Source organism: Lithobates pipiens, unplaced genomic scaffold (genome assembly GCF_037356315.1).
Source record: "Lithobates pipiens isolate NorthernLeopardFrog02 unplaced genomic scaffold, aLitPip1_a1.2 Scaffold_25, whole genome shotgun sequence".
Lineage (NCBI taxonomy): Eukaryota > Metazoa > Chordata > Amphibia > Anura > Ranidae > Lithobates > Lithobates pipiens.
The window spans coordinates 231,631,560-231,643,760 of record NW_027507787.1 but is presented as its reverse complement, the minus strand read 5'-3'; the positions used below and the strand labels follow the sequence as shown (position 1 = coordinate 231,643,760).

The following is a 12,201-nucleotide window of genomic DNA, read 5'->3' as shown; positions in this document are numbered from 1 at the left end:
ACATATAAATAAAAAATATGTATAACTTTTTGTCCTTTTTTTTTATTTTTGTTTAATAAAAATTTAAAATACCACTTGGTGATTAAATGCCACTAAAAAGCTCTATTTTTGTGAACAAATGCAAAAAAATGTCATATGGATACAGTGCTGCATAACTGCGTAATTGTCACTCAAAAAGCTAAAAATTGGCCGGGGGGGGTGGGGGTGCCTGGTATTGAAGGGGTTAAAGGGATACATTTTTTTTCTTCAGATTTTCTTGTGCATTTTTTAACACAAGCGCTTCAAAAACTATAAATATAAACTATACATTTTTAAAATAAAAATGTGTTATATATATAATTTTTTTTTCTTTTTTATATATATATATAATAAAAAAAAAATTATAAACTGTTCTTTGTTCTTTTCGGCAAAGTGCACACTGAATTTTCGGCTTCAGTCCACCACTTTCATTTTGGCACACCACTACTTTTAAGGAATCCTCTGTGATCACGCTGTTTTCTGTTTCCCAGGAACCACTCCGTATGTATGGGAGCCACCATCACTACCTCAGAATATGCCATCAAGGTTGCCGATGTGGCCAAAGTCAGGACATTGAATGCCATGGCAAAGAATTTCCTGTGATGTGGCACGCCGTCCTCCTAGGGGGAGCGGAAGCCGTGAGATTGGGAAGGCGGGGCAGAGACTTCTTCCTGCTAAATCTCTGCTGGCTGGTGGACACGTCGATGGAGAGGACAGGCCTTGGTGGAAATGCTGCTGCATATTGGGTTCTTGTACTAATGGTTGAGGGGATTGGATGAGGGATGTGGGCTCACTGATCAGCAGAACTGTGATTATTCAGTGGGTAGACCATATCTGGCAACACAAATACTGTGACACCCCCCCCCCCCCCCCGCAGTGGGTGCATTGTGAGTATAAAGTCATTCCTTCTCTTTTATGCCGTGTTTTAGAATTCTTCACAAATACCATTTCAGTCTCCATTGTCTTCTAGCAAAGAATACACATAACTCAGAGATGGACACTCCCAGCACACACTCAGTCTTATTTATCAAAGTGTTTCAGTTCCGGAGTCTTCATCGCCGGTCTGATGCCCCCTTTTCTTCTCTTCAGGGTGGCACAGACTCCCCCCAGACACTGTAATAAATGAGGGCACACAGGTAAGATTGGCTGCATTCACTTACCAACGCGTTTCGTCAAGAGGTTGGTGATGAACCGGCCAGCTTGACCTCATGCCGATGCCACACAATGTCTCCCAGGTCTGGGGTGGTGTATGGCCAAGTTTACATTTGCTACATTAACGACGTTAGCTTTTTTATTTTTTGCGCTATAATAAAAAAAGCCAACAATTAAAATAAAACAACAAAAAAAATTAACAATTTTTTACTTTCTGCTATAAAACGCATCCAATAAAAAAAAAAAAGTTAAAAAAAAATCTCAATTTCATCATAAATTTAGGCCAATATGTATTCTGCTACATATCTTTGGTAAGAAAAAAAAAATCCCGGGAAGCGTATATATCTATTGGTTTGCGCAAAAGTTATGTCTACATACTATGGGATGTATACTGGATTTTTTTTTAATATATATATATATTTTAATGCTAGTAATGGGTGGCAATCAGCAGGACTGTGATATTGCAGCAAACAGTCGGACACTAGCTGACCCTTTGTGGAAACCAGTTACACTAATGCAGTAATCAGGACTAAAAATATGCACTGTCACTGTACTAACACCACTGGCTGGGAAGGGATTAAACATCAGGTGCGATCAAAGGGTTAACTGTGCCTAGCCAGAGTTTGTGTCCTGTTTTTACTTAGGGTTTTGACGGATTTTCTTTCCCTGCTTTGCAGGGAAAGAAAATCCATCACGCCCCCCCTCCGTCAGGGAGGAGCTCTGTATTGTATGCATATGCAGAGCTCTGATCCCCGATGACCGACTGAGATCATTGTAAGTAAAGCATGGGGGTAGGAAGTGTTTTGCCATAGAGACTCTGTTAGGTCAGGTTACCCTGGTTGCTATGGGAGACGCACTTTCCATGTGGATACATTTCATAAATGAGGCTTCTGGTGTTTTACAAGTGATAATCATTTCAGTTCTCATGTTAGAAGATGGAGACAATGATTGCAATCAGAACATCATATTCCACCTACCGCTCTTTCTGTCATTTCAATATTATTTCAAAATAGAGGTCAAGTTAAAAAAAAACAAAAATAAACAAAAAAAAATCCCAAATAAAATGTTTTGCATTACAGTTAAACTTTTTTGTGGAAGTGTTTTTCTTATCTATACCTATCCAATGGAACTTTTGTTTGCAAGTTGAAATCCAGTATTTTTTGCTAGAAAATTACTTAGAACTTTAGCAGAGACTCTAAAGAATAAAATAGCGATCATTGCAATTTCTAATGTCATGCGGTATTTGCGCAGCGGTTTTAAAAATTTAATTTCTACTCTTTAATGCATTAAAATATATAATATTATCTCTCCCCCTCCCTCTCCCTCTCCCCTTTTTTTTTTTTTTGTAAACTAGGAAAGAGTGGCTTAAAAAAAAACAGCACTTTATATATCTTCATAAGTGACGCTTTAACGATTTTTACAGGTTACCGGTTTAGAGTTTCAGAGGAGGTCTAGCTCTTGATTTATTGCTTTCGCTCGCGGCGATAACGCACATGTATGGTGCAAACATCATTTAGTTAAGGGAAAGACAGGTTCTAGTGGTAGGGCACTCAGCTCTTAGAATGACAGAGAGGGCAATCTGTAACAAAGACCTGAAGCGTCGAACTCTGTTGTTTCATAGTTAGTAAGGTTGAATAAAGACACCGGTCCATCCAGTTCAACCTGAGTGAGTGTCTACAATTGTCCCTGTACATTGCACACTCACATTGGTCCCTGCCCACAATCCAAGGTCCCCATTCTTATACTAGTGCCAATTTTGGACAGAAGCCAATTGACCTACCTGCATGTCTTTGGATTGTGGGAGGAAACCGGAGTACCCGGAGGAAACCCACACAGACACAGGGAGAACATGCAAACTCCAGGCAGGTAGTGTCGTGGTTGGGATTTGAACCAGCGACCCTTCTTACTGCTAAGTGAGAGTGCCAACCACTACACCACTGTGCCGCCCACCGGGGCGCTCGGGTTCGGCACATTACAGATCTGGTGGACAGATTACTGGGAGGGGCTGGGAAAGACCCGGCTGTCATGGTGCACGTTGGCACCAATGACAAAGTCGGAGGCAGATGGAGTGTCCTAAAGAATGATTTTGGTGACTTGGGAGCTGTGTGATGCTCTGGGTAATGTTCTGCTTGGATAAACCTTGGCTCCTACCATTCACGTGGATGTTATATGAGACGTAACACCTACCTAAACATTGTTGGTGACCAAGCCCAACCCTTCATGGAAACCATATTCCCCGATGGGAGTGACCTTTCAGCAGGATAATGTGCCCCGCCACTCCAATCCACCTTTTCATATCCATCCTCAGTCCCCCCCCCCCCCTCCTTTTCACATCAGACTGCTTAGACCCCCCCCCCCCCCTTCTTTTTTCCACAAGAGTTTCCCACCACCCAATCTTCACCATTGCTCAGCGGGTGGGAGGCTCAGTAAGATAAGCGGGGATATCGAGGATACAGCATCATGACAGCACAGAGGGAAGCGTGGTTGACGCGTTTCACAAATGTCTTCACTTAGTCATAACCCATAAGCACTAGCAGTCACATGCTTTAAATAGTGATGATCCAACTGAATGACATGAAAGTGCTTATTATTATTATTATTATTATTCATAAAAAACAAAAATACATCTCATCGAATATGAATACATTTAAAAAAAAAAAAAAAAATATATATATATATATATATATATATATATATATATATATATATATATATATATATATATATATATATATATATATATATATTTACACATACATACATGACTAGTGTAATCAAAATGCAAGAAAGAATTAATCCCAAATAATGTAAACTAATCACAAGAGTGAGTCACATCCCATTCATAATTTAATCCATTGGGTTCCCAACTTTTGTAATTTAAACATCCAGAATATTTCTCTTTTACATAAGAGGTGAAAATTATCCCCTCCCCTTTAATGGTATTGTTACTTTATAATCTGGACCTTAACTAGGGACAAATCTCCATTATGTAGACTATTAAAGCGGAGGTCCACCCTAAAATGGACCTTCCACTCATCGGAATCCTCCCCCCCCCTCCGGCGCCACAATTGGCACCTTTCAGTCCCGGCGGACTCCCGCTTTAAAGTGTTATTACTGCCATTACCATGTGGCCAATTACAGTAGTACACAATGAAAGGCTTTGATTCATGCCTTTCATTGTGTACTGTTGTGATAAGCTCTGCGATTGGCCACAGTCATCACATGGTATAAAGGGACAATCATGGCCCAGCTGTACCATGTGATTAACTGTGGTCAGTTGCAGGTAATCACAATAGTAAACACTAAGTAGTTCTTATTCAGAACTACTACTGCTGCAGAATAAGTTTGAGGCCAATCACACGCCTCTGTTTTGGTATGACATGATGGATAAGTATCTGCCTGTATTTGTCAGAATTGAGGACACATGGATCCTGACCAAATCTCCAATTCTATTTGCAGAAATTCAGCCACAAGCTTGCAAAGAACTGCCACCATGCTTCACAGTTGCCTGCAGACACACACAATTGTCCCGCTCTCTAACTCATCACCAGCAAACTGCCTCTTGCTACAGCCAAATATTGACTCAAGTTTTGACTCATCAATCCAATGCACCTGCTGTAATTTTTCTGCACCCCAGTTCCCATGTTTTCGTGCATACATGAAAACAAGGCTAAGGCGTGGATGTGGAAAAAAGGCTTATGCGACTCAACTATGTGGTAAAACATATAAACTGGGCTGCGTAAAAATGGCAGCAGGTGCTATGGAATGAGTCAAAAATGTGAAATATTTGTCTGTAGCTGGAGGCATTTCTTTGATGAAAGATTGGAGAGCAGTACAATAAAAAAAAGTGCCTGCAGCCAACTGTGAAGCATGGTGGAGGTTCCTTGCAAGTTTGGGGCTACATTTCTCCAAATGGAGTTGGAAATTTGGTCAGGACCAATGATGTCCTCAATGCTGAGAAATACGGGAGATACTTATCCATCATGTCACTCCATAACAGAGGCGTGTGATTGGCCCCAAATGTTTTCTGCCCATGTCCCTAAACATATAGCCATATCATTAAGAACTATCTTCAGTGTAAAGAACAAGGGGTCCTGGAAGTGATGGTTTGGCCCCCACAGAGCCCTGCTCTCAACATCATGGAGTCTGTTTGGGTTGACATAAAGAGACAGAAGGATTTGAGGCAGCCAATGTTCACAAAAGATCTGTACTTTGTTCTCCACCATGTTTTGAACCACTTGTCAGAATTCCTGTCTGGGATTAAGTAAAAAGAACTGAATGCACCCTTTGTACACTCTACTATAAACCCTTTCTAGCAAACTGCATAAAAAAAAACAGGGATTTTTAGTTCACACACATTGTAATGCATGTTTAAGCTGGCCAACTGCGTCAAAGTAACCCCTCTCTGGCCAGTCCCTACTCTACTCTGCAAATGCTCCACTGAGTATAGTGCCAGTATGGTGCAGATAGACACAAGTTGTAGGAGAGCTACAGGTTCAAGTCTGGTCACTGGCCTTGGCTATTCAAGAGAAATAAGATATAGCTATGCTCAAAGCCTATTAGCTTCTATATATATATCTATATCTCTATCCATCAGGTGCTTAAAGGGTTGTGACCAAATGTTGATACAGTACATTGCAATACATACTGTATACATACTGAACAATTGCATCCAAGTAATCCCTCTCTGGTCCCTACTCTGCTCTGCAGAATGTAAATGCTCAGTGGATATAATGCCAATATGGGGCAGATAGACACAAGTTGTAGGAAGTTCTGGGAAGCGGTCATGAAGACAGAGGTTCTCCTTTTGAAGGGTCTAGATTGTAGCACAAACACTTTTGATAATAGTAGGTTCCTACCTCTATTAGGCCCCTTTTCATACGGATGTACCGTTCAGGTTCACCTATCAGTTTTTTTAGACAGGCCTGAATGGATGCTTCATACAGTTCTATGGAGCGACGGATGTTAGCGGTGACACCTGACATCCGATCCGCTGAATCTAGATGGATTGAAACTCTCTATTTCTCTTATATTCACCAACTGACACAGCTCCTCTTAGCCATTGGGTTGTTACACCACCTTTAGGAGAAGACTAGGCATAACAACACAAAAACACAGAACTTTTAGTTCCGCCCAAGGGTTGGTCCCTTAGGTAACAACCCCCCAGCCTGCCATGTAGCCATAAGTTTTATTTTGCCTAGTGAAGGAGAAGGACCTAGGAACCCTGATGGGGGCCCATTGGTCCGTGTTTTTTTTTTTTTTTTTTCTGCAGAAGCTTTGCTTTTTGCACAAGATGAAATATCCTGTGATCTGCTATCAACAGCCGGCTGGGTGACAGGCTGGATAACCCTTATCCTTGTAGTCTCCCCAGCCTGGCCAGCGAGCGTGTGCAAACCAGAGCTCTGTGCTGGGTCGGCCACGACGTACCTCAGCTCCAGAGGTGGTCAGTGAGCTTTTATGCTCCAGGGTGCACATATGACCGGGCTACTGATGTCTGCGTCAGTGTGCCGAGCCACCCCGTACTGATCGGATAGTGGGTATGTGATGGAATGTCTTCCAGCTCTTCAGGACTGGTAAGTACAGCTCTCCCTGCCTTGGCGGGGCTGAGCAGCTGGGCATTCCCTGGGAGGTCGATTCGGGGTTCCCTCACCTCCCTCTCTTCTTTCTTTCACTGTCCCTATCTTCCCTCCCCCCTCCCTGTGGGGGATGCTGCATGTGGCTGCTGAGCGGTGTTTGTGTCATGTACAGGGTCTCTCCGGGGGAGCTCTCACCTGGGGGGGGGGGGGGGGCTGCGCCCTGATGTGTTTTCTCTCTCCCTGTGGGTGTCTGTGGAGGCTGTGTCTGTAATCCCTGCAGCGCTGATCACCGCCATTTTCTGCCACTGTTCATCATGGTTGTTCAGCGGCTATCTTAGGTTAAAGGGGTTGTAAAGGTAAATGTTTTTTCACCTTAATGCATTCTATGCATTAAGGTGAAAAAACATCTGACACTGCCGGCGCCCCCAGTCCCCCCATTTTACTTACCTCACCCCTCGAAAATTCGGTGCTCGCCCCTGCCGTCCTTTCCACCGTTCAGCCTGGTCGCTGATTGGCTGGAGTGGATGGATGGAAAGCAGCGCAGCCATTGGCTTGCGCTGCTGTCAATCGCATCCACTGATGCGGAGCGCCGGGGGGGCAGGGCCGCGTGATAAAGTGAGCAGCTATAGCCGCCGGCTGTATCACGGGAGCGCGCCCGCAGGTGCTTCTCACCATGCGAGGGAGCTCGCATGAACGTGAGAAGCACCTGCGGGAGGAAGCCGAGACAGCCGCCGAGGGACCCCAGAAGAGCAGGTTCGGGGCCACTCTGTGCAAAACCAGCTGCACAGTGGAGGTAAGTATAACACATTTGTTATTTAAAAAAAAAATAAAAAATTCACTTTACAATCCCTTTAAGGCAAGGAACAGCATGCTCTCCTCTAACTGGCGGCCATTTCCCCAGTGATTTTGTCCTTTATACTGGACGCCGGCAGCCATTTTCTTGAAGCTTGAGCACGTTTTTATCAGTCTCTGGGAGCAGCATGCTTTCCTGTAGCCCGGTGGCCATTTTCCCAGTGCTTTATGTCCTTATGCTGGACGCTTGGCGGCCATATTCTTTGAGCCTGGGCACATTGCAGATCGGTTTCAGCGCCATAAGCAGCAGCTTTGGATGACACTGGGAATTCCTCTGCACCTGGGAGCAGACAGAGAACACAGGCACTACTTGCTGGACAAAGCAGAACCAGTCAGGGTGGTGAGTCCTGCAGGAAAGAGCCCCTCAGCCAGCAGCAGTTAGGAGGGTGGGACCATCACTGTCCTAAGTCCCCTTCAGGTGGCAGACAGGGTAGGGTCAGCATGGCTTCAGAAACTGTTGTTTCTTCCCCCGAAATTCAGGCAGTTGCAACCAGTTCGCCTGCGGAATGCGCAGTGCCCCGGACGCTTTCCTCAATTTGTTTGTTGCCAAGATGGAGGCGGTGCGTGGTCACAAAGGTGCTACAAAGTGGCTCCTGCACCCCCTCGTGCTCTGGGGAGAGCTCTGACGTAGACTCGGGCCCTGCTGAGGCTGGTGACCTCTGTCATCTGAAACGACAGAGAACTGACCAGGACTGTTCGGACAGTGATGATGAGTCCCCGCCTGGGTCCGTGCGAGATAAAGCGCTTGTTGGAGCGCTTATCACAGCTCTGCATGATACCGTGAAGATTCAGAAGCCAGCAGATCCCTCTGCTGATGTAGCGGTCCATTTTGGGTCCTGTAAGCCAGCCCGTTCACCTAAGGTGTTCCCGTATCTGATAAGTTAATTTACAAGGAATGGGGTTGACCACAATGGACCTTTTCGGTCGACAAAAACATGGTGGTGCATTACCCCTTTGAGGAGAGCCTTCTCAAGAAGTGGTCGGTTCCTCCGGTCGTGGACCCCCCAGTATCCAGGTTAAACAAAGTAACCACGATCCTGGTAGAGGGGACTCCTGCATTTAAGGATCCCTCGGACAGGAAGGCCGAAGCAGTGGCTTGTTCCTTGTTTACGGTTGTGGGGTCAACCATGCGACCAGTACTGACATCCGCACTTGTGTCGCAGACACTTATTGAGTGGGCAAAACTTTTGCACCGCGAATTGGGAGAACAGGCTTCTCCTGTATGTATGAACTAGCAGACCAACTAGTGCAAGGCCTTAAGTACCTTTGTGACGCGGCCCTGGATACTTTCCCCCTATTATCCAGGGCTTCAGTGTCAGCAGTCGTACTGAGGCGCCCGATTTGGATAAAATGCTTGTCGGCTGACCAGGCATCCAAGAAAGCCCTGACGGCTCTGCTCTTCCTTGGCGACCGGCTCTTTGGATGACATTATTAAAAATGCCACAGGTGGTAAGAGTACTCTACTCCCACAGGCCAGGAAGGCTAAGGAGTGACTCTGTAGGCAAGGGCCCTCTTTTTCTGCTCACAAACAGCTTTTTTTGTCCGCCCGGAGCTTCGCAAACGTCACCAGCCCGACAGGACGACTTCTAAAGGACAAAAGCGTCCCTGGAACCGCAAGCCTAACAAGCCTGCGAGCAAAAGTGCTACCGCATGAAGGTTTGCCCACACCCGCAACTCGAATGGGGGGGTCGTCTTCGGGAGTTTGCAGCCCGGTGTACCTCTCGGCTGTCCGACCAATGGGTTCCTCTCTTGGGCGCAAAACAGATTCTTCCCCTCCAGCATACCCGTACTCCTCCCGGCTCGCTGGGAGGCCCTCTTGGGGGCGGTAAGGGACCTGCTGAATCGTGGAGTGATAGTACCTGTTCCGGAATCGGAACGTTTCCAGGGGTTCTACTCAAACCTGTTTGTAGTTCCCAAGAAGGAAGGGGCACGTCCAATCTTGGATCTAAAAGCCCTCAATCACTTTGTAAAAATACAGAGGTTCAGAATGGAATCAGTTTGCTCAGTAATAACTGCACTCCATCAAGGGGACTCCATGGCGTCCTTAGACATCCAGAATGTGTACCTGCACATACCCATATGCCTTCCGGCATCAAAAGTTTCTGCGATTTGCAGTCGGGGAAGCCCACTACCAGTTTGCAGCTCTCTCTTTCGGTTTGGTATCAGGCCCCTGAGTCTTTACCAAGGAATTGGCTCCTCTTTTGGCGTTGCTACGACAATGCGGGATTGCAGGTTACCTAGACGATCTCCTCCTGATAGCATCTTCCACCTCGGAGTTAGAGGAGGATGTGGCGATCACCATGCAGACCCTGCAGGAGTTTTGGTGGCTGTTAAACCTAAAGAAGTCGGTGATCGTACCGACTCAGCGTTTGGAGTACCTAGGCTTGCTGCTGGACTCCATGGAAGCAAGCGTTTTTCCCCCTTCAGACAAGCTGCAGACTCTCAGAGCCGCGGGTAAACTGCTGATGAACTACAAGTGGTCGTCGCTACGCTTCTGCAAGCGAGTCCTGGGACTCATGGTGGCCTCCTTCGAGGCAGTACCATATGTCCAGTTCCACACCAGAGTTCTGCAGAAAGAGATTTTGACAAAGTGGGACAAATCTCCGCTGTCCCTGGATCGAGAGATCCAGGTGAGCCAGTTAGTGGCTGAGGTCCCCGGCACTTCAGTCCGGGAAGTTGTTCCTACCTCTGAAATTGACGGTGATCACAACGGACGCCAGCCTATCCGGCCTGGGGTCAGGTAATGGAAGTTCAGCCGACTCAGGACCTCAGGCAAGTTGGATTCCTCCATCGACCAATCGATCTGCTCTAACTGAGAGCGATCAGGCTATGCCTCTCCACATGGTCGATGAGACTGCAAGGACAACCAATCAGGATCCAGTCAGACAATGTCACGGCTGTGGCATACGACAATCGCCAAGGAGGAACAAGAAGCCGCCGCGTGGGAGGTCGCTCACGTACTTCGGTGGGCAGAGCGACATGTACCGGCCCTGTCGGCCATTTACATCCCGGGAGTGGAGAACTGGCAGGCGGACTATCTAAGTCGCCAGATTCTGGACCCAGAAGAATGGGCATTGCATCCGGAGGTGTTCAGGCTACTGTGCCTGTGGTGGAGCACACCAGACATGGACCTTCTGGCCTTCTGTCTCAATCGGAAGGTGCCGAGATTCGTGTCCAGGACAAGAGATCCGTGGGCAGACGCGTCAGATGCACTGGTGGACCCATGGGACCAGTACCAGATGATCTATGCCTTTCCTCCACTGAAACTGTTACCAGAGTGGAGGCCGAGGGGATCCCAATAATACTGATTGCCCCAGCGTCCCTGGTACGCAGACCTAGTGCGCCTGGTGGCAGACGCTCTCTGGCGACTGCTGTTGCGAGAAGACCTTCTGTCTCAAGGTCCGATTCTCCATCCTGCTTTACCGTCGCTGGCTTTAACGGCATGGCTATTGAGAGCCAGGTGTTGAAGAACCGGGGTCTTTCAGACTCAATGGTCCCAACTGTGTTGAGAGTGCATCAGCTGATGCCCGTTTTGTCCGCAAAGTTTTGCAGGCGACTGTATAGTTGCAATTGCATATGCAATTTTTTTCTTTTTTCCTGGTTTTTGGGTAAAAATGCAGTACCTTTTTTAAGTTAATGCACTGTTGCATTTGTTTACCGCAGTTTTGGTGCAGTTTGAGGGTTATACTAGTTCCCAGGTGCCATGGTGGATGAAGTTTTTGTGCTGTTTTCCCACCCCCTCGTTCGTTTTGACACTGCTTGGGGATGTCCCAATGGCTAAGAGAGGAGCTGTGTCAGTTGGTGAATATAAGAGAAAATAGGATTTTTGTACTCGCTGTAAAATCCTTTTCTCTGTAATTCACCGACTGACACAGCACCCGCCCCTCCTAATTTTCTTTACGTTATACTGCTTGTTGACGTACTGATGGCTGCAAGGCAGGATGGGGGGTCGTTACCTAAGGGACCGCCCCTTAGGCGGAACTAAAAGTTCTGTGTTTTTCATAACAGGTTAGGCCACCTTTAGGAGAAGACTAGGCATAACAACCCAATGGCTAAGAGAGGAGCTGTGTCAGTCGGTGAATTACAGAGAAAAGGATTTTACGGTGAGTACAAAAATCCTATTTTTCTATCCGTCTGGAGCATCAGATGAAAACAGACAGGCAGTGTGTTTTCATCCGATCCCCCATAGAGGAGAGCGGGGCTCTGACAGGTCCATCCCTGCACAGTGAGCAAAGACGGACCTGTCATCCGCCTGCTCAGCGGGGATCAACTCATCGATCCCCGCTGAGCAAGAGGAGTCCATACACGGACAGCCCCATGTGAAAGGGGCCTTAGGCAACAGTGTTTTTTTTCTTCTTCCCCTTCACATTGACAACCTCCTATAACAAATAAGCGTTCTGGGGAGTAAACCCATTCTCCTTCAGCGATAGAACTCAGGTTGGGAGGACCTGAATCATCTTTCTTCAGAGTCCAAAATATAAATTGCCCGCTCCTGGTCTTTGCTTTTGGCTATTTTAATCATGACCCTCTCCTTGAAGATAAAGCTTTTCAAGCTCCAGCTGTCTCTGCAGTCCAGGAATTAATGGCAGAAGGCAGGAATTTC

General features: G+C 46.5%; 1 protein-coding gene across 2 annotated transcripts in view; it reads left to right on the top strand.

The window, feature by feature from the left end:
- CUTC (cutC copper transporter) overlaps window positions 1-2,254 on the top strand; it is a 31,501-nt gene extending 29,247 nt beyond the window's left edge. For both annotated transcript variants that reach the window (XM_077455645.1, XM_077455646.1), the window contains exon 9: window positions 510-2,254. In XM_077455645.1, the coding sequence (XP_077311771.1) occupies window positions 510-621 (112 nt within the window). In that variant the 3' untranslated portion in view covers window positions 622-2,254. The remainder of the gene's footprint in view (window positions 1-509) is intronic.
- Window positions 2,255-12,201: the final 9,947 nt, after the last annotated feature.